The sequence below is a fragment of the Desmodus rotundus genome, chromosome X (genome assembly GCF_022682495.2).
Source record: "Desmodus rotundus isolate HL8 chromosome X, HLdesRot8A.1, whole genome shotgun sequence".
Classification (NCBI taxonomy): domain Eukaryota; kingdom Metazoa; phylum Chordata; class Mammalia; order Chiroptera; family Phyllostomidae; genus Desmodus; species Desmodus rotundus.
The window spans coordinates 63,088,388-63,115,652 of NC_071400.1; the positions used below are offsets into that span (position 1 = coordinate 63,088,388).

General features: G+C 38.5%; 1 protein-coding gene across 4 annotated transcripts in view; it reads left to right on the forward strand.

The window, feature by feature from the left end:
- The first annotated feature begins 1,775 nt into the window (after window positions 1-1,775).
- Window positions 1,776-27,265, forward strand: part of PFKFB1 (6-phosphofructo-2-kinase/fructose-2,6-biphosphatase 1) — a 48,511-nt gene continuing 23,021 nt past the window's right edge. Inside the window, exons 1-6 of one of the 4 annotated variants that reach the window (XM_045198644.2) lie at window positions 1,788-1,913; window positions 13,610-13,680; window positions 21,554-21,679; window positions 23,714-23,807; window positions 24,631-24,697; window positions 25,603-25,677. In XM_045198644.2, the coding sequence (XP_045054579.2) occupies window positions 21,586-21,679; window positions 23,714-23,807; window positions 24,631-24,697; window positions 25,603-25,677 (330 nt within the window). In that variant the 5' untranslated portion in view covers window positions 1,788-1,913; window positions 13,610-13,680; window positions 21,554-21,585. Of the gene's footprint in view, window positions 1,914-5,910; window positions 6,303-13,609; window positions 13,681-21,553; window positions 21,680-23,713; window positions 23,808-24,630; window positions 24,698-25,602; window positions 25,678-27,265 lie in introns of those variants that run through there. The other 3 variants (XM_045198643.2, XM_045198642.2, XM_024564363.3) reach the window with 3 other exon arrangements.

Below are 27,265 nucleotides of genomic sequence, written 5' to 3' on the forward strand. Positions count from 1 at the left end.
TCCGGCGTGCCACGGAAGGGTGGGACGCACGTGAGGCGGGGCTTCAAGTCCCTCAGTTCCCATTGGCTGGAGGAGGGGACGCTGAAGGGGGTGGTGCAGGCGCCTAGGAGGAATGAATGGCGGGGAAAAGGCCTCCAGTTGGTCTCCTCCTCCTGCTGCACTTTAGCCTATGCATCCTAGTCTGCGTTTCTGCTCGCTCAAAAGTTCTGTTGGTGCTTCCAATTACTTACAAATGAAATTTCGCCACTTTTTAAGTAGAGAAACGTTGAGCGGAAGCGCGCGGCCACTGAAGCCCCGCCCCCAATGTGGCAACCCGCCTGCCAGTGAGCAGATGGCGGGGCTGGCGTCCTGGGAGTAGCTGGTGTAACTGTGCTTGCCAGGGAGGGGGGACGCGCGAAAGGAGCTTCGCTGCTTCAGGAGGGAAGACTAAGAAGGGCTCTAGCGGAACAAGACTTGGGAGAGGGCCTCTGGTTTTATTGGATGGGGGGAGTGGGCGGGAGGAGACTGTTTCAAGCTTGTCCTGCAGTCATTATTTGTCTTCAGCCTTGTAGCATCCCTAAGGACAAAGCTTGGCAAATACTTTCTCTTGGATCCGTTCCTCAGATGACTAAAATTGAGGCCCAGAGAATTTAAGTGGGCTACCCAAGCTCCAAAACAGCACTGCCCCTCAGTGTAGCCCATCCCTCTTCCAAATGCATTATCTCATTTCATTCTTAGGACAACCCTTTAAGGGGCATTAAGGCTAAGCAAGAGAGGTGGGGTGAATTCACTCCAGTGCTAGAAAAGCGATAGAGCCAGTTTTCAAACCCTACCTTAATCAGCTCAAGGAATATTGTCTGGAGTAAGTTTTTCCTAACCACACACCTCCCCAGTTGGATCTTTTCCTCTAGGCCCCCACAGCACCCTATGGCCCATTCTGTCACTGCACTTATCACCTTGCACAGCTACCACTGCTTTCTATTTCTGTCACTAGACTGCCAGCAACTTGAGAGCAATGACCAGTCTGATTCATACTGTTAGTCCCATTCCCTAATATAAGGGATAACATATTACAGGAGTCAATAAGTATTTGTTGAATGAATGAACAAAGGACACTAGCAAGAGCACCAACAAGTTAGTGACTTGTTTTTCAGAATACAAAAAATAGAAATAATAGACCTATCCAATATCCAAGGAAAAGCATAACTTTCCATCCTTAGGTTCCTCACCCAGAATTGCAGCATAATTATTGCCCCCGCCCTAGAATTCTATAGCCTTAGATTCATCATCCTCAATGTCTGCAGAAAAGACCCAAAGAGAAGCTTTTCCTCCTGGAGGACTTAAAGGTTACCTTCTAGTTGTTACCATCAGAAAATAGCTCTGCAATTATAGTTTAAAATTTGGTGCTTTGAACTTTTTCATGCTCTGGTGGTTATTGGTTCAGGATTGAGTCCCAGGAGTGGGATAACTGGGGCAAAGGAAATGACCCTCTTTATTGCTCTTACTTCATATTGCCAAATCACTTTCCAGTAAGAGATCGTGCCTACTTATCCTGAAGAACAGTCTGAAACTTAGCCCCAAGGAAACACAGATCTTGCCTGTCTCAGTTGCTGGTTTTAATTTCCCCTTTCTGCAGTGGCTTGTTAATATTAGTTCTGACCTTTGGGGCAATGTGAACACATGGTTAGCCTGAAGAGAAAAGGCTCCAGGTGGCTCAGGAACTTCTTTGGCAACTACAACAGCTGATATTTCAAAAGCACAAACACACACCTCTTACCAAGGATACTTCCCCAGCCTTCCCAGGAAACCAACGAAAGGCTCCAGGCTCCCTCTTTGACGCCACCCACTGGACTCATTTGGGGGTTCTAAATAGAAGAGGATTGACTGTGTGTCGGGATAAATAACAATGGAAGGAAAAACCTTTAGGAGAACAGGTAGGTGAAACAGAAAAAATGAGTTACACAAATCCAAATCTGTCCTTTAGGCTGTGTGGAAAGCTTTGGGGTTTGTTGTTGTTGTTGTTGTTTTGCATAGGTGGTCACTTGAAGTGTGCATTAAAGGCTGTGAGAAAGTTAGGGAAAAGATGATACCTATATCTAATTATCTATCTATCTACCTATCATCCTTCTGACCTATCTTTGTGGGACAATAACCCAAAGGCTGGTTCCATAGTGCTTTCAGAAGTCTCTCTAACTTGGTCTACTTCAGTTTTGAATGACCTGGGTGATGGAGATTTTATCTCTTCCCCCAGTGTATGAGGTAGGGCTGTTTCGCTGTGGCACTTGAACAAGCTTTTTAGCTTCTCTGGGTTTCAATAGCCTCCTCACTAAAATGGAAATTGAAGTCTTTAACCTATTCCCTTAGAGGACTGTCTTGAGGGGAAGAGGAATGGAAGGACAGGAACCAATGCTCTTTGGAGATATTTCAACACTTCTATGCTCTGCCTGACATTAGTGATCCTGATTTTTCTGTAGCCTCAGCATGCAATACCACCCACAACCCTCTAGTTGCTGTTCTCCCTGAGTGACTATGGTATGTGAAGCCACACCTAGAACTAGAATGCAGCGAGCTTGGGTCCAAGGCATGGGGCTGAAAGTAGTGGAGTATGGTGGACCAAGGAAGAGGCTAAGGAAGAAATAGATCCTAGGCTGCTGCCACAGAAGACCTGATCATTACATATAGGCACCTGACCTGTAAGCATGTGGCCAATTGCCCTTGTCCAAATGTATTCACACCCACACACTCCAAGAATTATCAATAGGGAGGCCCCATTGGTGATATTCTACCCATCAGTCCTGTCTTGATACTGCTTTTAATGGGATTCTATAACATACTCATACTTCGGGAGGATGATCAGGATCTGTGGGCCTCAGAAAGTCACACTGAATGCTTTTCCTCCCCAGAGTTAACCCCATTTTAGAATTTGTGGCTCAGCTTTTGGTGTTGAGTGAGTCTCTGGTACTGAGTGAACCCTTGTTCTTTAACCAGTTAATTGGACCTTTTCAGGGAAGATGTCCTTCTTTTATGTATTCTGTTCTGTCCCATTCAAGGCTGAGAAACTTTTTAGATGTCACCTTCTATCTTCAACCAGGTTAGTTCCCCCACCCAGGGTCCTGCATACCTCTTTGTATAACATTTACCTTGTTAAATGGGGATTATTTGTCTACGTGTTTATCTCATCTAGGACAAAGAGATGTTTTAAAGTATACAAACACTCATCGAGCAAGTGTCTCCTCTGTGCCAGAGCCTTAACTGGACACTGGAGAAACAGATCACAGATAGCTGAGATCCAGTTCTCATTCTCAAGGATCTCACAGTGTAGTAGGGAAGTAGACCAGTGAAACACAGGTGGATACTTGCTCGGACAGATGGAAGGATATAGACAATATGAGAACCAAAGACAAAACGTGTCCTGAGAATACAGGGAAGTCTTTCAAGAGGAAGTGAACATTGAGCCAGATCTTGAAGAGTGAGTTGTATTTTGTTGAGAATGGAAGGGAAGAGAAGGCAGTCCAGGCTAAGCAAAGGCCCAGAGGCAAAAATTAGTGCATGGGATGTTTTGGGCCCAGTGAGTCAGCCAGCATAGTTTAAGCACGGGGATCTAAAGAGATACATACTGGAGAGGTAGGCTGGGGCTTCATTGACAAGAGCCAGGCTCAGGCCTTTCCATAAAGCTTGTTTAGTTCTCCTGCTTCTGGGACCAGAATTGTTAACAGTGGTAAAAATAAATCAGTAAATAGCCAATTCCAGGCAGTTTTAAGTTGGGTTTTCAAGACTGGATCCTAGGTTTACCATTTCAGCCTGCTAGCTCCCTATATCATATTTCCTAGTGCTAAAATTATCTTTCTGCCTCTTGGCAGGATCATAAGGACAAAACTGTAAACAGAAGAGGGTTCATGATACTAGCTTGATTACCTTGGACAAGCCCCCTCCCCTCTCTAGACCTCAGTTTCCCTGTGAGGCTAGTGAGAATGTTTATAAGGAGCAACTAGGATAAGAAATATGTTGCTGCTTTGTGGGCTGTGGAAAACATACATTTAAAGAGTTGTTAAGATTATTAGCATTAGCAGAGTGATATTTATTAAGAGACTTATTAGGATTTAAGAGAGTTATATGTCTTTCAAAGTCTGGTTCTGAGACTCTAAACGTTCTCAGCTAATCTGAAAGACCGCATTCTTAAATCAAGCTAGATTGATTAATTAACCAAAGAAAAGCCCTGGATTGGGAGAAATCAGGTGCTCAGTGTTTTACTCCTGACTTGGTGACCTATTTGCTACAGGACCTTAGGAAAATACTTCCCCTCTCTAGACCTTCATTTCCTTACCTGAGAGGGTTGGATGAAAAATTTCTAGGAGTCTTCAAAAAAAAAAAGTAAAAATGAATTCATCTTTCTAGTTGATTGGGAGGAGTTCTTTATTTATTATAAATGTTAATCCTTTGTCATAATGTTGTAAATTTCCTTTACCAAGTGTTTCCTGTATGCTCAGCATTCCCTTTGCCAAAGAGATGTTTGACCATTTACTTCACAAAGGGGATCACAGTGCTAGGTGATATATATATTGAGTATTTCCCAGGTTGCTTTACATATATTAACATGTTGAATCTTCAACAACCATAAATGGGTAGGTATTCTTACCAGATGAAAAAAACTGAAGTACTGAGAAGTTTGTCTTCTGCCCTGGATCTCATAACAAGGGGCAGAGGTGGGATTCCATTTGCGTAGTATGGCTCCAAGATACTGTTGCTCTTAATCACTGTGATCCACTGCTTCAGGAGAATCATTTACATGGGCAGGCTGTGAAATGTATTGAAAGTTTGGTAATGATTTATACACAACTGGAAGGAATCTAACCCTTGTGTAGACTAGGACACTGAGAATGTACTTCAAGGGACTTCTTAAAAGGCAAAGTGGATCTAAGAGCATTGGAGGGTACGGACTGGAGATTTCTATCCCCAAGAGATTGCCCCTGTATCACCCAACTCAGTGGAAGAAAGTTGAGCTTTCTCATAGCCAATTAACAGGGGTTCACCAGGGGGTGGGGAGGTTGCAGAAGAATGAAGTAAGAGAACACTTGGACATCTTCCAGGTAAGCTGTACTTTTAGATGACGTCCACACATAAAAGCCTCAATACAACCAGGGGGAGAAGGAGGGTAAAGTAGAGATATCAGGATGGATGTCCTACTTTGAGTCCATTGCTTACTGCTCCCCATACTCAGCTTGCTGCAGCTTCCACTCTAAACCTCCATTCCTATGGCTTGGCATGAGGAACTTTAGCCAGGTTCCGAATAAGGTCCCACCTGATAGCTGCTGGCAGCCATGTGGGCAGCACTTGCCATCTCTCCCCCAGCAATGGCTGCACTCATTCCTCTTCCCAGAAGTGTCAGGTTTACTCTGATTTATTTAGCCTAGGCTTGGGAGAGCATAAGATGATTGAATAGTGCCCATCTCCCCAAGAGTGCCCCAGGCAGCACATTTTAGAAGGAGAGGCCCTCCAATAAGAAAGGCAGAAGAATTTAAGGGAAGACAAGTGTTGCGATGCCGTTATGTAGGGGAGGGTGGGGCAGTAAGGCAGTGGATCTTCCACTTCCAGTTTGGGCCTTTGATTGCTAGATGAAAACATTGCATTCTTCATTAGGGACTATGTATGTTTGTACTTGGGAACCTTGCATTTCTGATGTGCATCTCAGTTTCCAGATTGAAACTTGACATTCTATGTGGGCCTGTATTTTATTTCAAAGCTGTGAAAGCTACTGAGACCTGCTTCCAACACCTTTGCCTCCCCACCCTACACAGGGTGTAAGCACATGATCTTTGGTCTTTTATTTGCATACTCTAATAGTCCTGTCTTCATTGGAGGGAAGTGGCTGGCCAGACCTGGGCTGTCTTGCTGGCTGCCCTCCTTTGCTGGAAGGAACTTATCTCCTATGTACACAGCTCTTGGAGTTCAGAGGCCTCTGCTGACCTCTGCCCAACCTCTCCCTCTCTGCACTCAAGCCCTTACTGGTACATAGAGAAGCAAAAGCAGGCAAGGACTAGGAAAAAGGAAAGGAGGCTGGAGACAGGCTGCCAGAGGATTCAGAAGCCCAGCTCATCTCTCTGTCCCAACTCTGTCTACCTGCTGCTGTGGCCACAGCAACAGAAGAGACAGTTAGCAAGACAAGAAGTCCCAGTTCATAAGGTCCGGTATCTTATGGACAGCGGTGTCATTAGCTGTGACACCTAAGATGTCTCAAGAGATGGAAGAACTCACCCAAACCAGGTTGCAGAAGATCTGGATTCCACACAGCAGCGGCAGCAGTGGGCTGCAACGGAGGAGGGGCTGTAAGTGGGGTTTGCTTCCATAGGCTTCAAGGTGGTGGTGGTAGAGTGGGTATAGAAAAAGAGCAAAAGCATGCCCCCCCGTCCACTCCCACCCCAACCTGAACGTTGTAATAGATGAGCAGCTAGATGAAGTAGCTGTAAAATAACAAGACGCTAATGTCAGAAAAGGTAGAGAAAGAATGAGAGTAAGACAAAAAGAGAGAGAAAGACAGAGAAAGAATGAGGATTGGATCGAGATCATTTAATCAGCAATTTTTGACTAGGAACTTTTCTTCCTCATCTTGAGCTTATTTAGAATGCTTCTTGTTTGAAATTTGACATTTCTAGTTTGGAACTGTTCAGTGCTTAACCTAGAATATTCCATTTTGGTGATCTCAGTGAAATGTCTGGAAATTGGTTCTGTCTGAGAGTGCATGGATGTAATCAGGTGATGGTTCCTAGAACCATTTCTCAGGGGACAGGTGCTGGGTACACACAGTACCATGTCATTGGTCAGTATTGCTCCTCCCCTTTCTCAAGCCTCTTCTAATAAATCTATACCTGACTCGGTTGGGAAAGGCTGGGTGTCCTATCTCCTGTATTGCATTCTTGGCACATATGGACACTTGCTGCTCTCCCCAGAGAGGGAGAAGACACTCAGTCTTCTTAGGGACAGCCTGTTGGAGTAATGTTCACTTTGAAAATTAAAGAAAAAGGAGGGGCAAAGGAGAAGCAAATGAAACTTGTAAAAATATTTCTTTTTAAACTGCAGTATACCATTTCCCATAGATAAAGGGGGACAGTTGTGAACCAAGGTACTTCCAGCCCAAGGATTATGGCCTGAGGAGCCATAAGGTGGGCAGAGATAAAACAGCTATGGACTGTTGGACTGAGACAACTCAAGGACAAGCTGACCAAGCCTCCACTATGCTAATGCTACAGAAGGTCCAGGGTCATGTCTAGTAGAGGCAGGGGGAGAGGTAGTTGCTTAGAGGATCCAGGAAGATGTAGGGTATTAAATACAGTATGTAGGATGTAGGGTGTAGATGGAGGAAGAAGAGAAAGAGGGAGGAAAACCTCATGTTCTCCTTTCTCCTCCTTTCCACTGGCAGTTTTACTCACTCATTTGGAGATCTAGGAACCTGGACGAGACAGAATTACATCTCACCCTCACCCACTCAGACACTCTCGATCCTTTCTAAGGGACCGTTGGGTTGAGCTGGCATGCAGGGAAGACACTCTGAATACCTGTGTTCTCCAGTTAGGATCCTTATATTTCTGGGAACGTTTTTCAGGTTGGAAAAATAATAGACATCGATCACCTAATATAGTCTCTGTCACATAAAGGATGCAAAATAAATGTGCTCACTTTAGTTCTGAGCCTCTCTTTCCTCAACTGTAAAACAGGATTAATACCTGCCTTCCCATATTGTTGGGCTGATTCAGTGATTCAAAGGTTCTGGATTTAGACTGCCTAGGTTTGAGTCCCAGCTCCTGCCTCTGTGACCTTGGACAAGTCTCTTAACTTCTCTGTGCTTCCATTTTCTCATCTGTAAAAAGAAGTTAGTAACAGTGTTGTTGTGAAGATTAGATAGCTAAAGTATATAAAACCCTTAGAAGAGTGTCCAGCTTATAGTAAGCACTCAATAAATGTTATTACTATTTGAATAAGAAGGTGGGTGTGTGGTCTTTTTCCCATCGTATCCCCAGCATCAAGCCCAGAGCAAGGCACATAGGGATGCTCAGTAAAAACAGTCACTGTGTTACTTTCACTCTACCACTCACAATAGCCAAGCATGGGGCTCTGTGTGCACAAGGCTAAGGCATTGATTGAATTGTGTCAGATCACAAATGCAATGAACTTAGCGTGTGCCACATCCTGCCTGAACAATGTCTGCTTCACTTTTTCTTGCGGAGGGGGCCAGGAATTTCTATTTACCCCAGAAATACTTGAATCATCTTGTGCTTGGAGTATCCTGTCCAGAAGACCTGCCTGGAACCCAAAGAGGGTCATGGGGGAGGGGAGCTACACAATCATTTAATGAGGTTGTTCTGAGGACTGAACGCATTAGCATGTAGAAAGGGCTTGAACAGCTGTGTATATTCATCTGTGACTTGTTTTTCTCATTCACCGTTATGTTTTGTTGGCCATCTATATTATTACTGGATGCAATTGTAGTTTGTTTATTCTTTCTTGCCTGTGTAATATTATGTTTTATGAATATCTACAGCTTATTTATCCATCTTAATGTTCATGAGTATTTATGTAGTTTCTAGTTTTTGGTTATAAAATGTAATTAAATAAAATGAAATGCTGTCCCCATAAATTTTGGAATCAGCTTTTCAAGTTACACACAAAAACACATACACACTGACAAAATTTTGGGGATTTTGATGGGAATTACATTCAGTCTGTAGATCAGTTTAAGGCGAGTTAACATCTTTGCAATATTGAGTCTTCTGTAAACATGGTGTGTCTCTCCATCTATTTAGACTTTTTTCATGTCATTTGAGTAAAGTTTTGTAATTTAAAAGGGCTTCCACATCATTGCATGAAATTTTTGCTGCCAATTTTTAAAATACCTTTTTAGAAAATTATATTTTACAGCAGTTTATTGCTAATATATAAATATAATTGGTATTTGGATATTGCATTTGTAACTAGCAAACCTGACCTAATAATTGATTTTGATAACTTGTATGTAAATGACAGTTTTCTTTTTCCTCCTCCAATCCTCATATTTTTGGGTCACTTTTTCTTATATTACTGCACTGCTGGGACCTCCTACCACCAATACACACATATCATTTTTAGTACAATGTTGAATAGAAATGTTAATAGTGTACATTATGTTGATCCTAATTTTAAAGGGAATGCTTTTAAAGTTTCACCATTGAGTAAATTTGCTGTAGATTTTTGTAGATACCATTTAACAGGGTAAAGAAGTTCAGTTTATCTTTCAAAAAAAAATTCAGTTTATTCTTAATTTGCCAATAGGATTATTTTGAAATGAGTAGATGCTAAATTTTATTAATGGTGCTTTCTGTATCTACTGAGATGACGTGCTGGTTTTATACTTTAATCTGTTAAGGTGAATCACATTAGAGATTTTTTATTGTGTTGAACTAATCTTACAGTCCCGTGAAAAATTAAAACTGCTTGGATTTAGTTCATTAATATTTTGTTCAGGAATTTGGGATTTGGTTCTTAAATGAGATTGGCCTGTAATTTTTTTCATTCTCTATTTCCTTATTTGATTTTGGTGTCATAAAATGAGGTGGGAACTATTTCCTTTCATTCTGTGTTATGAGAGAGGTGGTCCAAGGAACTATTTGTTCTTTAAATATTTGGCACAATTTTGAGGCCTGGTATCTTCTTCATAAGAAGTATTTGAACTGATATAATCTTTTAAATAATTATTGAATTGCTCCAGTTTGCTATTTCTACTTGTCAGTTTTGTTAAGTTACACTGTTCTAGAATTAATTCTATTTCACACCACTTTTCAAATTTGTTTGCATAAAGTTCCTATCTTTATATTTTCTTAAAATCTCTGTTGCATTTGCAGTTATTTTCTCTTTTGTTCTAATATTGTTTATTTGTACCTTCTCTTTTTTCTTCCTGATCAATCTTTCTAGAAGTTTGCTACTCTAGTAAGTTTTTATTTTTAAGTAATTGACTTTTGGCTTTTTGATTCTTTCTGTATATCTTTGTTTTCTATTGAACTGTTTTTCTTATCATTATCCTATTTCTTTTGATTTATTCTACTATTCTTTTTTAACCTCTGGAATTGGTTGCTCAGTTCATCAATTTTAAGACTTTCTTTTATTAAATATAAGTATCTGATACTATAATTGGCCTACTAAACAGAACTGTTATTCCCAGATGCGCAATTGTATGGTCATATGAATTTGTAAAATATTTCCAGAAAATTAAGAAAGTAAGCATGGCTCCAGTTTCTTAGTTTCCCTGCCACTTAGTCAGTTGTCCTGACCATCTCAGTGCCTTTTCCAGGATGGCTGGGACTTACTACTTATCATTGTGCAACTAAAGGGTTAATTCCTAGCACAACAGGAGGCCTCCTGTAATCTCTGCCAGACCTTGTGCAAGGCAAGCTTCTGTTTTAACAGATCAGTGCTCTTGCCATTTCCAGTCTGATTTCATTCTCTTCACAAAACAAATTTTGTATGATTTCAACTCTTTGAAATCTACGGACTTTTGATTTATGGTCTAATTGTTAGACTCTAACATATGAAAGTTTTTGGTGAATGTTCCATGAGCAATTGAAAAAAATGTTTAGTTCACTGTAGTATATTTAAGTTGTGTTTGTTTATCTGGCACAAACGCTCTATATTATTCTGCAGTTTTGGCTGCTTATTGATATGCAAACTTTGTTAATATTTCCTTGTATGTCAATTTTGAATATTTGTAAATAATTACACATAAATTTAGAATTGTTTTATCTTCCTGGCAACTTGAAGATTTTATTGATGTATAAGGAGCTTATTTATTTCTGGTTTAATATCATTGGCATTTTGCCTTGCAGCAATTTCTTTCTAATATTAATAAACATATATTATTTCTATTTAGCTTAATAGTTGCCTGATATATCTTTTCCTATACATTTTTTAATTTTTAATAGAAATAACTTACCATAAAGTACCATTTTAAAATGTACAACTTAGCCCTGGCTGGTGTAACTCAGTGATTTGAGTGCAGGCCTGCGAACCAAAGGGTCGCCAGTTCGATTCCCAGTCTAGGGCATATACCTGTGTTGCAGGCCAAGTCCCCAGTGGGGGGCACATGAGAGGCAACCACACATTGATGTTTCTCTTCCTCTCTTTCTCCTTCCCTTCCCCTCTCTCTAAAAATAAAAAAATAAAAAAATAAAATCTAAAAAAATGTACAACTTAGTGGTATATATTTTTAATATAAATTATATTTTATTGTTTATGCTATTATGGTTGTTCCGATTTTTCTCTCTTTACCTCCCTCAACCAAGCTCTCCCCACTCCCTTGCTCCTGAGATACCCCTCCTGACTTTCACCCACCACACATGGGTATGGGACCAGTCCCTTCCACATCTCTACCCCTCTTACCAGTCTCAATGTGGTTTCTTCCTTAATTCTGTAAGTTGTAGAACTTCCATTCAGCTTGATTACTGGCGGTTCTGAATGATGGTTGTTCTATAATTTAGTTGTAATTTTGATGTAGTTGTGCAAAGAGGCAAGCCCTGTTTACCTACCCTGCCATCTTAGTTTTCTTGGTTGTTAGTATGTTCACATGATTGTACAGCATCACCACTAATTCCAGGACACTTCATCTCCCCCAGAAGAAACCACATACCCTTCAGAATTATTGCAGATTCTCCTCTCCCCTCAGCCCCTGGCAACCACTAATCTACTTATTATCTCTGTAGGTTTGGCTAGTCTGGACATTTCATATAAATGGAATCAATCCTTTTGTACTTGGCTTCTTTTATTGGGCATAATATTTTTAAGGTTTATCCATGTTGTAACATGTACAGGTACTTCATTCTTAATAGCTGAATAATATTTCATTGTATGGATATACCACTTTTTGTTTTCCATTCATGAATTGATGGCCATTTGGGTTGTTTTCAATTCTAGCTTCTATGAATAATGCTGCCATGAACATTCTTGTACAACTTTTTGTTTGAACATATGTTTTTACTTTGCTTGGATATATACCTAGGATTGGAATTACTGAGTCATGTGGTAACTATCTACAGTAGTGCACCCTTATCCACAGGGGATGTGTTCTAATACTTCAGTGGATGCCTGAAACTACAGAGAGTACAAAACCTATATATATTATATTTTTCCCTGCACATACATAACTATGATAAAGGTTAATTTACAAATTAATCTCAGTAAGAGATTAACAATGGCTAGTGAGAATAAAATCATTATAACATATATTGTAATAAAAGTTATGTGAATTTGGTCTCTCAAAATATCTTATTGTACTATACTTACTTTTTCCATGGAAGGAAGCACTTTCCAGTTTCTTTTGGCATATCCAAATTGCCAGCAATACTATTCTTTTTTCTTTATTGTTGTTCATTTACAGCTGTCTGCATTTTCTCCCCACCACTCAGCAACACTATTCTTGTGCTTTGGGGCCATTATTAAGTAAAATAAGGTTTACTTGAACGCTAGAACTTTGATATCATGATGTCGATCTTATAATTGGCAAGGCTATTAAGTGACTAACAGGCGGGTAGAGTACACAGTGTGGAGATGCTGGGCAAAAGTATGATTTATGTCTTGGGCAGGACAGAGCTGGATGGTGTGACATTTTATCATGCTACTCAGAATAGTGTGCAATTTTGAGCTTATGAATTGTTTATTATTGGAATTTTCTATTTAATATTTTCAGCTGGTGGTTGAGCATGGGTAACTGAAACCACGGAAAGCGAAACCCAGCATCAGTGGGGACTACTGTATAATACTTTGAGACACTGCCAAACTATTTTTCAAAGTGGGTTCACTATTTTACATTCCCAAAAGCAACATATGAGGGTTCCAGTTTCTCTATATCCTCACTAACACTTGTCCACTTTTTGTTTCAGCCATCCTGAGTGTATATTAAATTTCTCATTGTGATTCTAACTTGAATTTCATTAATTACTAATGATATTGACCTTTTTTGTGTATTTATTGGCTATTTCTATATCTTTGGAGAAATGTCTATTCAAATTCTTTGCCCATTAAAAAAAATTAAGTTGTCTTTTTACTTGTGTTGATTTGTAAGACTTCATTATATATTCTGGAAACTAAATTCTTATCAGATCTATAAACTGCAAATATTTAGTACCATAATCTGGGTTGTCTTTTTATGTTCTTGACAATATCTTTTGAAGCACAAAAGTTTTTCATTTTGATGAAGTGCAATTTACATATTGTTTCCTTTGTTGCTTTTGCTTTAGGTGTCATATCCCAGAAAACATCTAATCCAAAATCACAAAGATTTATGTATAGTTTTAGCTCTTACATTTAGGTCTTTGATCCATGTGGTGTGAGGTAGAGGTCCAACTTCATTCTCTACATGTGGATAGCTAGTTGTCCCAGCTCCATTGGTTGAAGAGTAAAGAACTGAATTGTTTTGGACCATTGATGAAAATTAATTGACCATAGATTTGAGTTTATTTCAGGGCTCTCTGTTCTATTCCATTGGATTATATGTCTATCTTTATGCCACCACCACACTGTATTATTATAGTTTTTCAGTTCTGTTTCTAAATTGGGAGGGGTTAGTCCTCCAATTTTGTTCCTCTTTTTCAAGATGATCTTGTGGCTCTTCTAGGCCCCTGAAATTTTCATATGAATTTTAGAATCAACTTGTCAATTGCTGCAAAGAAGTCACCTGGAATTTTGGTAAGGATTTTGTTGAATCTGTAGATCGAGTATCAAAATTTTAACAATTAAGTGTTAGGTCCATGAACATGGGATGTTGTTCCATTTATTTAGGTCCTTTCCCACCCCCCTCACCTGAAGATATGTTTTTATTGATTTTAGAGAGAAAGGGAGAGAGAAAGAAACATCGATGTGTGAGAGAAACATAGATTGGTTGTCTCCTGTATGAACCCACAACCTAGTTACTGGTACCTATGTGCCCTGATTGGAAATCAAACCTGCAGCCTTTTGGCTGATGCTCCAACTGAGCCACCTGGCCAGGGCCTCTTTTATTTGTGTTCCATTATGGATCAGTTATTTTATTTTTTAACTTTATTTTTATTGTTGACACTATTTGCCCACCTCCACCCAATTCCCAGCCCCCCTTCCCTCTGGCCATCATGTTTTGTAGCTTTTCAACATTGTTAAAATCATACTAGTTGTAATAGCATGTTTTAGTGAATTCCTTGGGATTTTCTGTATATATGATCATGTCATCTGCAAATAGAGGTAGTTTCATTTCTTCCTTTCTGCATGCGTTTTATTTCTTTTTCTTACCATATTTCCATAAGTAGAACTTCTAGTACAATGTTGAAAAGATGAGGTGAGAACAGGCATTCTTCTTTTTTTTTTAATTTTTTATTGTTATTCAATTACAGTTGTGTGCCTTTTCTTCCCATCCCTCCACCCCACCCCAGCCAAACCCCCCTCCCCCCCACCTCCACCCTCCCCCTTGATTTTGTCCATGTGTCCTTTATATTAGTTCCTGTAGTCCCCTCTCCCCACTGTCCCCTCCCCACTTCCCCCCCCATCCACTGCTAGATTGTTCTTAACTTCAATGTCTCTGGTTATATTTTGTTTCCTTTTTTTTTTCTATTTATTATGTTCCAGTTAAAGGTGAGATCATATGGTATTTGTCCATCACCATCTGGTTTATTTCACTTAACATAATGCTCTCCAGTTCCATCCATGCTGTTGCGAAGGGTATAAGCTCCTTCTTTCTCTCTGCTGGCATTCTTCTTTTATTCCTGATTTTAGGGGGATTAGATTCAATCTTTCACCATTAAGTGCCATATTAACCATGGGTTTTTTTGTAGATGTCCTTTATTGATTGAAAAACTTCTGAAGTGTATTATATTACATGATTTTCACAGAGATCTAACCATTCTTGCATTCCTATAATAAAGCTAACTTGGCAACAGTGTATAATGTTTTTTATACTTTGCCGGATTCAATTTCTAGTATACTGTTAAGGATTTTTGCATCTATATTCGTACCATATTGGTCTGTAATTTTCTTTTCCTCTGATATCTTTATCCGCATTTGGTATCACAGAAATACAGGCCTCAAGGAATGATGTGGAAAATACTCCCTTCCTCTTCTATTTTTCAAAAGAGCTTTTGAAGAATTGTGTTAATTCTTTAAATGTTTGGCGGACTTCATCGGTGTATCCATCTAATCCTGGATTTTCTTTGTGGCAAGTTGTATTTTTTTTTGGGGGGGGGGTTACTCAGTTAGATCAGTCTCTACTTGCTATAGAGCATTTCAGTTTTCTTTTCTTCTTGAGTCCATTTTGGAAGTTTGTATTATTCTAATAATTTGTCCATTTCATCTAAGTCACCTATTGTGTTAACATACAGTTGCTAATAATAAATACTTCCATATAATTCTTTTTATTTCTGTAAGATCAGTAGTAATATTTCCTCTTTCACTTCTGAATTAATTAATTTGAGTTTTCTCTTTTTTTCTTTGTCAATTTAGCTAAAGTTTCTTGAGTTTGCCAAACTTTTTACACTTGATCTTAGCCAAAAGGCCAAGAAGTGATAGCTAATCTTTTTAATGAACCAACTTTTGGTTTTATTCATTTTTTCTAATGCTTTCCTATTCTCTAATTATTATATCCTTCCTTCTGGTCCACATATTTGTGAATTTCCCAAAGTTCACTCTGATATTAATTTTTACTTTTACTCCACTGTGATTGGAGAACATACTTTATATGATTTCAATTCTTTTAAATTTATTGAAGCTTGTTTTTATGACTTAGAATATAATCTATACTGGAAAATACTCAATGTGCACTTAAGAATACTGTGTATTCTGCTTTTTGGATTGGAGCAATTTATAGATATCTATTAGGATTATTTTGTGGTTAGTGTTTTTAAATCTCTATTTCTCTGTTGATCTGTGTAGATGTTGTATTCATTATTAAAAGTGGAGTATTGATATCTCTGATGATTGTCATTGAATTGTCTATTTATTCCTGAATTGTATCAGTTTTTGCTCCACATATTTGGGGACTCTGTTCTTAGGCATATATATTTGCAATTACTGTATGTATTAGATGGGTCAATCCTTTTGCCATTATAAAAAGTGCCTACTTATTTTGGCAATATTTTTATCATCTAATTCATGTGATATTAGTATAGCACTCCAACTTTCTTCTAGTTGCTGTTTGCATGGTGTATTTTTTAATTTTTTTAGCTTTCAGCCTATTGTGTCTTTGAATCTAAATTTTAACTTCCGCAGAAAGCATATAGTTAGATATTGTTAGTTTTTTTGAAACTCCAATGAGACTTTTCCACCTTTGGATTGGATTGCTTAATCTATGTACATTTATTGTTGTAACTGATGTCATTGAATTTTTAAATTTTTTAAAATTACACTTAACATTTAATATATAAGTTTCAGGTGTACAGCATAATGGTTAGACATTTATATAACTTACAAAGTTATCCCCCCAATAAGTCCTGCACCCACCTGACACCATATATAGTTATTACAGTATTATAGACTATATTCCCTAAGCTGTACTGTACACCCCCGGGACTATTTGTAATTGCCAATTTGTACTCCTTAATCCCTTCACCTTTTTCACCTAGTCCCCAAATCCCCTCCCATCTGGCAACTATAAGTTTGTCCTCTGTGTCTATGAGTGTGTTTCTGTTTCATTTGTTTACTTTGTTTTTTAGATTCCACATATAAATGAAATAATTAATATGATATTTGTATTTCTCTATCTGACTTACTTCACTTAGCATAATGCCCTCTAGGTCCATCCCTGTTGTCTCAAACAATTTTATTCTTTTATATGGCCAAGTTTATACATATATATATATGTATGTGTATATATATGTATGTATATATATGATATCACATCTTCTTTTCCATTTGCCTTTTGATTAGAGCATTAGAGCATTCAATCCACTCACATTTAAAATAATTATTGATGGTTATGTAGTTATCACCATTTCATTAATTGTTTTCTGATTGTTTTTGTAGGTCACCTATGACCTTCACCAAACACTGAAAGCTACTGATCTGTTCAATTTCCTATAATTTTGTATTTCCCAGGATATTATATAAGTGGAATTATACCATATGTCAGCTGTTGGATCTGGCTTCTTTCTCTTAGCATAATGCATTTGTTATTATCCTAGTTGTTATGTGAATCAATGGTTCACTTAATTGCTGGATAGCGTCCTATTTTGTGAATGTACCACAGTTTGTCCATTCACAAATTGAAGGACATCCTATTTGTTTCTAGTATTTAGCAACTTTTAATAAGACTGTATAAACATTCTTATATACATTTTTGTATAAGCTTAATTTTTCAATTCACTTTCCTCTATACCTTTCATTCCTAGTGGAAGTGCCAGGTCATATAATAATCATTTGTTAAATTTTATAAGTAACTGCCCAACTGTTTTTTCAAAATGCCTGAACCATTTTATATTCCCGCTAAGAATGAATGAGAGTTCCTTTTGTTCCACATCCTTGCCAGCATTTGATATTGTTATATATAGATATATAATATACATAACAAAATTTAGCTGTTCTAATCATTATATCTCATTCTGTACTCATTGCAGTTTCAATTTGCATTTTACTGGTGACTGATAATATTGAAGATATTTTAATATGATACTTTGCCATCTGTATAGGGTTGGTAGAATATTTTTTCAGATATTTTGCCAATTTTTTAAATTATATTTTCTCTTTTACTGTTCAATTTTAAGTGTTCTTTACATATTCTGGATACATAAGATATGAAATTTGCAAATATGTTCTCCTAATCTGAAGGATTTATTTTCATTCTATTAACAGTGTCCTCCACAGGTCAATATTTTAAATTTTTGTTGTTTAATTTATTAATTTTTTCATGGATGGTGCTTTTTGTAATGTATTTAGCAACTCATTGCCAAACCCAATATCATGCAAATTTTCTCCTATGTTTACTTTTAGAAGTTTTATAGATTTATATTTTATATTTAGGCCAATGATCCTTTTTGAATTACATTTTCCATAAGATAAAAGATATGTGATGATGTTCATTTGTTTCATATGGACTTCCAATTGTTCTAGCACCATTTGTTGGAAAGACTCTATTTTCTCCAGTGAATTGCCTTTGTCCAAAATCTGTTAACTATATTTGAGTGGGTCCATTTTGGGACTCTCTGTTCTATTCCATTGATCTGTTTGTCTATGCTTTTGCCAATACCACACTATCTTGAGAAAATTAGTCCCTCCTTATCTGCAGGGGATACATTCCAAGAATTCCAGTGGGTGCCTGAAACTGCAGATAATACTGATCCCTATATATACTATGTTTTTCCCTATATATACATGCCTATGATACAGTTTAATTTATAAATTTGGCACAGTAAGAGAATAGCAACAATGAGTATTAATCAAATAGAACAATTATAACAGTGTACTGTAATGAAAGACATGTGAACGTGGTCTCTCTCTCAATCTCAATAAGGATATCTTATTGTACTGTACTCACCCTTCTTTTTCTTGTGATGATGTGAGATGACACAATGCTTACATGGTGACGTGAAGTGAGGTGAATGATATAGGCATTGTGACATAGGTAATCTTCAAGATAATTTCCTTGTTTTAGTATTTAGCAATTTGATTATTTTGTGTCTGAATGGATTTTATGGTTTTATCCTATTTAGGATTTACTCAGATTCTTGAATCTCTGAGTTTGTTTTCTTCATCAACTTTGGAAGTTTTCAGTCATAATTTCTCAAATACTTTTTTAGGCCCTTCACGTTCTCCTCTCCATCTGGAACACCAATAACATGAATATTAGTCTTTTTTTACACAGGCCCCTGAATCTCTGTGTTTTTATTTTTTACATTTTATTTCTCTGTTGTTCATATTAGATGATTTCTATTGGTGGATCTTTGAGTTTTCTGACTCTTTTCTCTACCATTTCTTTTTTTAATTGTTGTGCAATTACAGTTGTCCCCATTTCCCCCCACCACCACTCTCCCCTGCCCTATCTGCCCCCACCTCCCACATTCAATCTTCCCCGCCTCCTCCATTGTTTTTCTCCATGGGTCCTTATACATGTTCCTTGACTTGACCCTTCCCCTTCTTTGCCCCATTATCCACCTTCCCCCTCCCCTCTAGTCACTGTCAGTTTGTTCTTTATTTCCCTGTCTCTGGTTCTATTTTCCTCCCTTGTCTGTTTTGTTGATTAGGTTCCAACAATAGGTGAGATCACATGGTATTTGTCTTTCACTGCCTGGCTTATTTCACTTAGCATAATGCTCCCCAGTTCCATCCATGCTGTCGCAAAGAGTAGGAGCTCCTTCTTCCTTTCTGCTGCATAGAATTCCATTGTGTAAATGTACCACAGTTTTTTTATCCACTCATTTACTGATGGGCACTTAGGTTGCTTCCAGCACTTGGCTATTATAAATTGTGCTGCTATGAACTTTGGGGTGCATGGGTTCTTTGGAATTCATGTTTCAGGATTCCAAGGGTATAATCCCAGCACTGGAATTGCTGGGTCAAAAGGCAGTCCCATTTTGAGAATATTCCATTCTGTTTTCCACAGTGGCTGCACCCATCTTCATTCCCACCAACAGCACACTAGGGTTCCCTTTTCTCCACATCCTCTCCAACATTTGTTGTTTGTTGATTTGGTTATGATGGCCATTCTGACCAGTGTGAAGTGGTATCTCATTGTGGTTTTAATTTGCATCTCTCTGATGGCTAGTGATGCTGAGCATTCTTTCATATGTCTCTGGGCCCACTGTATGTCCTCCTTGGAGAAGTGTCTGTTCAGGTCCTTTGCTATTTTTTAATTAGATTGTTTGTCTTTTGTCACTGAATCCATTCAGTGAGGGTATTTTTTGTGATTGTACATTTCAGTTCTGGCTGCCTTCAATATTTTATTTTTGCCTGATTTTCTGCAGTTTGAATTTTATATGCCAATGTGATTCTTTTTAAAATTTTATTTAGCCTGCTTGGTGTTCTGTGAGATTCTTAGTTCTCTGGTTTGGTATCAATCACTAATTTGGGAAGATTTTGACAATTATTTTTTTCAAATATTTCTTCTTCCCCATATATTTCTCTTTCTGAAAGTCTAGTTACACATATATTACACTGTTTAATAGTGTTCCAAAGTTTTTGGTTTTCTCATTTTGTTTTATTTTTTTTACTCTTTTTTAATCTCTGCATTTCAGTTTGTGTAATTTCTATTGATCTATCTTCAAGTTCAGTGATTCCACAGCTGTGTCAAGTCCACTGATGAGCACATGAAAGGCATCCTTCAGATCTGATACTGTTACTGTTTTTCTCTTGTATTTACATTTCATTTTTTCTTATACTTTCCATTCCCCTGTTGAAATTACCTTTTGGATCTTGCATGCTGTCTACCTTTCCAATAAAGCCTTTAACATAGTAGTCATTTATATTTTAAGTTCCTTGTCTAATAATTCCAACATGTGTATTTTAACTAAGTCTGGTTCTGATGATTTGTCTCTTCAGACTTTTGGTTTCTTCTTACCTTGATTCTTCCCTTTTTGCTTCTCTCTGGAGACAATTTATTTCTTGCACCCTTTAAAGATATAGTCCATTATTACCTATTGTATTTATTTATTTTTTAGCCTGGGAGTGGGAAATGGGAGACGAAGGACATTTTATGTTATTCTGATTAAGCCTAACTCTCAGGCTTATCCTGAGTCTTAGAGGTGTGGCCTTACCAAGTGTTCTAAATATAATGGTGGGCCTAGCACATATTCCTGCTCCTCCTGGATTAGAACATCTTTTCCATTTTTCTTCTCCAGCTGTATAGAGTTTCCACCAGTGCCTTCAGTTCCTGTTGTCCTTCCTTCTGCAGTTTAAAGCTTATTTTCCTTAGGGGAGATAGAGAAGTTTGGTCTGGGCAGAGTTTCAGTGGTGTTAACCACCCTTCTCTAACAGTTGCAATGAATTTCCACCAGTACTCTCATGCTAGAGTTTTATTGTCTTTCCCCATGATGCTTAAGGCTTTTGTTCCATAGGATATGTAGGTAGAATGGTCTGGGAAAGTTTTCAGCAATGGCTGCTGTTTTGTTTCCATCCCAAAGCCAGAACTACAGGATATCTTTCTGAGGATTCTTCTCAGTCTTCCCTATTAGCACTTGGTGGAATTCCTAAAGGAAAAGTCTGCAAGAGGATGCAGGACCACCTATGTCTACAGCCCCCAGCGTCTTCACATTGTTATCCTAGCCCACAACCAACATTATGCAATTCCTTAATCATTCTTAGCTGAATTTCTTTTAAGTTTATATGTTGTTCAGTAGTGTCTGTGAAACATAAATATCTGGGCACTGTTGCTCCCTGCAGATGCTTGTCTCTACAGATTTTGGATTAACTGTTTGCACTGCAGTCTCAGTTTTGGGTTTGTTTGTTTTTTTTTTTGATGAATTCAACAGAAGTCTATTTGCAATTGCAGGGGTTTTTATATAGTTATAATGGTTGGAAAGATGGTCCTTCCCATTCTACATCCCTGAGGTGATACCAGAAAATCGTTTGAACCTGGAGATAAGCTTTTGAGGCTCTGTTTGTCTTCCAGCATCCATACCCCAGTTTACCAATTCCCCAACAATGGTGATTATGGTGGGTTTACCAGCTCGAGGAAAGACTTACATCTCTACAAAGCTCACCCGATATCTGAACTGGATTGGAACACCAACTAAAGGTAAGTCTCTGAAACCTTTTGTTATACAGCCCCCTACAGGCCACTAGCTGAAAACACAGTAAGGTAGCAAGCCTCAGAAGGGACAATGACCTGAGTACCAGGAAAGTCTCAATTATTAACAGAATATGGACTATTACTGCTACTGCTACTGCTGCTGCTACTACTACCACTACAACTACACTCTTAACGAATTTTAAAATTTCTTGAGCACATACTCTGTGCTTAATCCCATGCTAGGTAGGAAAACTAGTAAGATTACATTTCTTTCCCGAGGAGCTCCATTTTTGCAAGACCTCAAGACAACTCTATGACTAGGATACTATTTTTATTGCTATTTCTGTATTACCACTCCAATATTAATATTTATTAGCATTACCATTTCTTCACAACCTTAAAGTTTTCTTCCAAACTTAGCAGCATGTGGAATCAAACACTTTGAAGCTTCAGCCAGAAGAGACCCACAGAGTTTTCACTAAAGCTGGGCACCTTAGCTCACCTCGTCCTCTTGAGTCCAGAAGGCGTCTGCTCTCTCCAAGCCTCTCCTTAGGTCTAAGCCTGTCCACTCCCCCTCCCCAGCCGGAAGTGGTCCTGCCTCATTCCGCCTCCAGAGGGGTCTTCTTCCCTGCCTGTCAACCTCCTTCCTGCTCCCTGCTCCCACCTTTCCGTTCTCCTCGATGTGGTCTCTTTTCTGCTTACTACCTCTCATTCAGCAATCAATCTCTCTGATTTTCCAGTTGATTTGTCTATCCCCCACCGTGCATCCCCGTTCCTATTTGATTCCTCTGGGCTCCCACACAAACCCAACTCTAATGTGCCTGCTTCCTGTCTGCTCCAGCCCACTCCATTCTCGCAGAGGCTCGCAAAGTCATATTTCAAAGCACAAAGCTGACCATACCTACAGTCTCCAAGGGATCTCTTGGCCTGCAGACTTAAATGCAAGCTCCTTAGCCTGTTGTTCAAGGCCTTCCACAGTCGGCCCTTGCCAGTCTCTCAGAGGCCTCAGTCACAGTCGATGACTTACCATTCCCCAAACGTGTTCTGCCTTCTGCCAATGCCACACCTTTGCTCAAGCTGTTCCTCTGCCTGCAGTGTCTTTGTTCCCCACTCCAGCCCCCCATGCCTTCCTGTAAAAGGCCTGCCCTCCTAAAAGAAGGCAGTTCAAGTGCTGCGTTCTCCAAGAAACCTTCTCAGGTCACCCCAAGTTAATTAGTCTTTTCTTGCCCCTTACTTTGTTGCGTGGTTCTGTCAGAGTACTTAACAAACTGGGCGAGAGCTCTCTGTTTACTGGTTTATTCTCTGTCCTATCTGCTGGATTCTGAGCATTTTGAGAGCCTCATCACGCAGCTATGGTTCAGCTCTGAAGCCCCAGAACTCACGTCCGATTTCACAGAGTGGGCATCAGAAAATATTTATTGGTTGAATGAATAAAATATTATATTCCCTCTTTGCTTATTATCTCCTTTCCTTTCCTTCCCTCCTCTCTGGTTTTTCACCATTAGAAATGAGAAAGTATGACTTAGAGAGGGCATAAATTTAATTCTCCATCATGATACAGAAAAATGTAATAATATTGGACTATGATTCAGAAAGCCCAGACTAGTTCTGATTCACTGTTGGACCCTTGGTGAATGATTTTACTCCCTGAATCTAAATTTATCTTTCCAATGGAGTAGAGCATGAAAAGGGTTGGAGTTTGTGATAAAATAGAATAGTGAACCAACCACCAGCTTTGGAGCCAAATCACCCTGGGCATGAATCCTAGCTCCTCAGTAATTGTGAATGTTACTTACTATCTCTGAACTTCAGTTTTCTCACTTGTAAAATGGGAATGGTGATTCCCACTTTTCAGGATTGTTGTAAAAAAATAAATGATCTGGTAGCCATAATTTGAAGCTTTGCAAGCACATTATATAGGTACAAATTATATCTTATTCTACCTACCTCTAAAATCCCTCCCAATTAGAACATGGGTATTTCTGTTGTTGTTGCCCCTGAGATCTTTCCAACCTCTTCACCAGTGTTCCCTGCTTTCAGTGTTTAATTTAGGCCAATATCGAAGAGAGGCAGTTAGCTACAAGAACTATGAATTCTTTCTTCCAGACAACATGGAAGCTCTACATATCAGGAAGTAAGTACCTAACATTTTGAGGACCTGTGCTTCCCCCTGGCTGAGGGAGGGCTTTGTTCAGATGATGAGAGACTAGAGCAGAGCCACTAGGGTTAGCAAGGAGGCCCTCTAGACTCTCAAATGATGGTTTGGATAGCCCTTGTACCATCTTACCCAAAGCCTGTTTCTAGTCATAGCTATCCCCTGCTTAAGAACTTTAAACACTCTCCTACTTATGACAGGAAAGAATGGAAATTTCTCAGCCTAGCATTTGAGACAAGAGTCTTAATAGTTTGGAATACTTCAGTCTGTCCAATCTCATCCATTCAATCTCAAGGTCTCTCTCCTCTCCAAGACTCTGAACACTTTTAGAAGAGAGCCTGTGTCTCATTCATTGATCCATGCCCATGAGGATAATAGAACCTTGAAAAGAGTAATCACTGAATAGATTTTTTCCAAAACCACAAAACATTGCCAATGTTATATCTGTGCTTGCACTGTTATCTGTGCCAGGAATGCCTTCTATTTCACAGATCATATATGCAGGCTCTAACTGAGTTCAAACCCATTCAGCTCTATTAACTCAAGGGTTGGAGCCTTTAATATTATGCTGTGTCAGTCAATTTTTCCTAGGCATGCCACTTTATACCTGCTCCTAAGATGTATACACAGATCCACTGTCACCTGTGTCACCTCTCTGTGCTTGTCATGGGTAAATATTTACTAAGTGAATAATATAATGTAGGATATGTGAGAGATGGTGCAAAAGATACGGCAGAAAAATTGAGAGGAACCAGTCTTGGGAATAAGTCTTGTCTGTTTTTTTTTTCTCCATCTTTTTCAGGCAATGTGCTTTGGCAGCCCTTAAGGATGTTCATGACTATCTCAGCTATGAGGAAGGTCGTGTTGCGGTAAAGAAATTTGCATTTTTCCTAGGATTTCTGCTGGGATGGAGAACAGCTAATATGTATTGAACATTTACTATGTTCCACACATTATTCTAAGTATTTTGTACATATTAATTTAATCCCATCTTACCCCATGAGGAAGGTATTATAATTATTCCCCCATTTTATATCCCAGAAGAATGACACACAGAGAGATTGAATAATTTCCCATAATGGCATAGAATGTATGTGGCAGGACAGAACTGAAATCCAAGTTGTGTAGTTCCAGAATCTATATTTTTAGCTACTATATCTACCACTCCACTCCCAAGAATTTAGCAGGACTACAGTAGAATTAAAAACTAAAGTACAAACTTTTTAGTTCTGAGATTTACCTAAACGTCTTAGTCAATTTAATCTCATAGACCCTGGAGACAGGATTTGCGGATTCTAAAAATGAAAAAGATCTTCAAATATGCAAATTGTCCCATCTGAGGTGCCAAGGATAGGGAGTTGTTTCCTTTTCTTAAAGAGCTCCAAAGTGATAGGGAAGGAAGAAGCCTCACCTAGGAGTTGAGAAATCAGTTCTAGATCTGCTCTATCAGCAACTCTTGGGGATTTGGTTAAGGTAAATCTTTCCTCTAAGGCTCAGCTACTTCACCTGTATAATTTTTTAATTACCCACATTTTTTTTTCTTGCATTATTATTCCTATAGAGCCTGCTACACTTTGGGGTAGATAGCAGGGCTCAATGAGTGCTTGAGAAATTGATACAAGCGAATTCCAAATCCTTGCTGTCGTTCATCACCCAGTCCAAGTTCTATCCCCTTTTGGTAGCACTCCAATTAGCTGACCACAGGGATGGTCAAAGAGTAGGCATTCTATCAGCACCAGACTCACAGCAAACCAATCTCATCATCTGCCTCTAGGTTTTTGATGCCACCAACACTACCAGAGAACGACGGTCACTGATTTTGCAGTTTGCTAAGGAACATGGTTACAAGGTACAGTAACACTGCTACTCTTAGCTAGAACCTACTTATCCAGGCATAAATTATAAAGAAAGGTAAACCAGAGGACTCATAGATGCCAAATCAGCTACCTTAGGCTCAACATTTTAATTTGGTTGAGATGGCTTTCCAGATAATGTTTAAAAGCAACAAAACAGAACAGAACAGGAAAGGAGAGGTGCCACATTAGGCAATGGAAGATGATTGCTGACAAGGTGGCACTGTAAGGGGAGGATGAGGAAAGAGGAGAGAGAACCACTACAAAAAGCATATGAGTTAAAAACCAGTAAACACAGCAAAGGAAACCATTATCAAAATGAAAAAACAACCTACTGAATGGGAAAAGATATTTGTGATATATCTGATAAAGGGTTAATATCCAAAATACAAAGAACTCATACAACTCAACATTAAGAGAACAATCAAATTAAAAAATGAGTAGCAGACCTGAATTTCTATTTCTCCATAGGAGACATACAGATGACTGACACACATATGAAAAGAGGTTCAACATCACTAATCATCGGGGAAATGAAAATCAAAACCACAATGGGATACCACCTCATACCAGTCAGACTGGCTATCATCAAAAAGCTAACTAGTAACAAGTGTTGGCAAGGATGTGGGAAAAAGTGAACTCTCATTCATTGTGGGCGGGATTGTAAATTGGTGCAGCCACTATGGGAAACAATTGAGATTCCTCAAAAAATTAAAAACAAAATCGCCATACGGCCTAGCAATACCACTTCTGGGTATTTATCCAAAGAGGAAAAAAACACTAATTCAAAAGATATGTTTATTGTAGCACTATTTACAGTAGCCGAAGCAACCTTGGTGTTCATCTATAGATGAATAAAGAAGATATGGTAGAGAACAATTAGGTGCTTAGAAAGCCATAATGTTCCAAAACGAATGTGTATACCCTCATATACATATGCACATATATACACACACAATGGAATATTACTTAGCAATTAAAAGAATGAGATCTTGTCATTTACGACAACATGGTTGAACCTAGAGTGTTTTATGCTAAGTGAAATAAGTCAGACAAAAAGAGACAAATACCATATAATTTCACTTGTTTGTGGAATCTAAAAAATGAATATATAAAATAGAAAAAGACCCATAGATACAGAAAACAAACTGATGATTGCCAGAGGGGAGAGGGCTTAAAGAGATGGGTGTAAAAGGTGAAGGAGAATAAAAACATTTTGTTTGCAAAAAAAAAAAGAAAGTAAATAACTACTGCTCTAGAAAATGATCATTTTAGCTGAATTAATGGGGTGAATTGGCATCAGGAAAGTTGACTTCAGGTGAAATGGTATCAGGTGAGCTAAATTCCCATCACTACCTTAACATGCTACTTGCAAAAGGTTGTCCATTTCTCTTGGAGCATTATGTCTAGAACCAAATTCATTTTGTAGACATTATTTATAGGATCCTACTTTTAAAAAAAACAGTAAAAACACAAAGCAATAATCTTGAGCCATTCAATTTAGAGCCAATTTGCCTCATAAAAATCAGAATCCTAAAATCCTAAAGCACTACTGTATGAAATTATGTTGTTAGAGATGCTCTA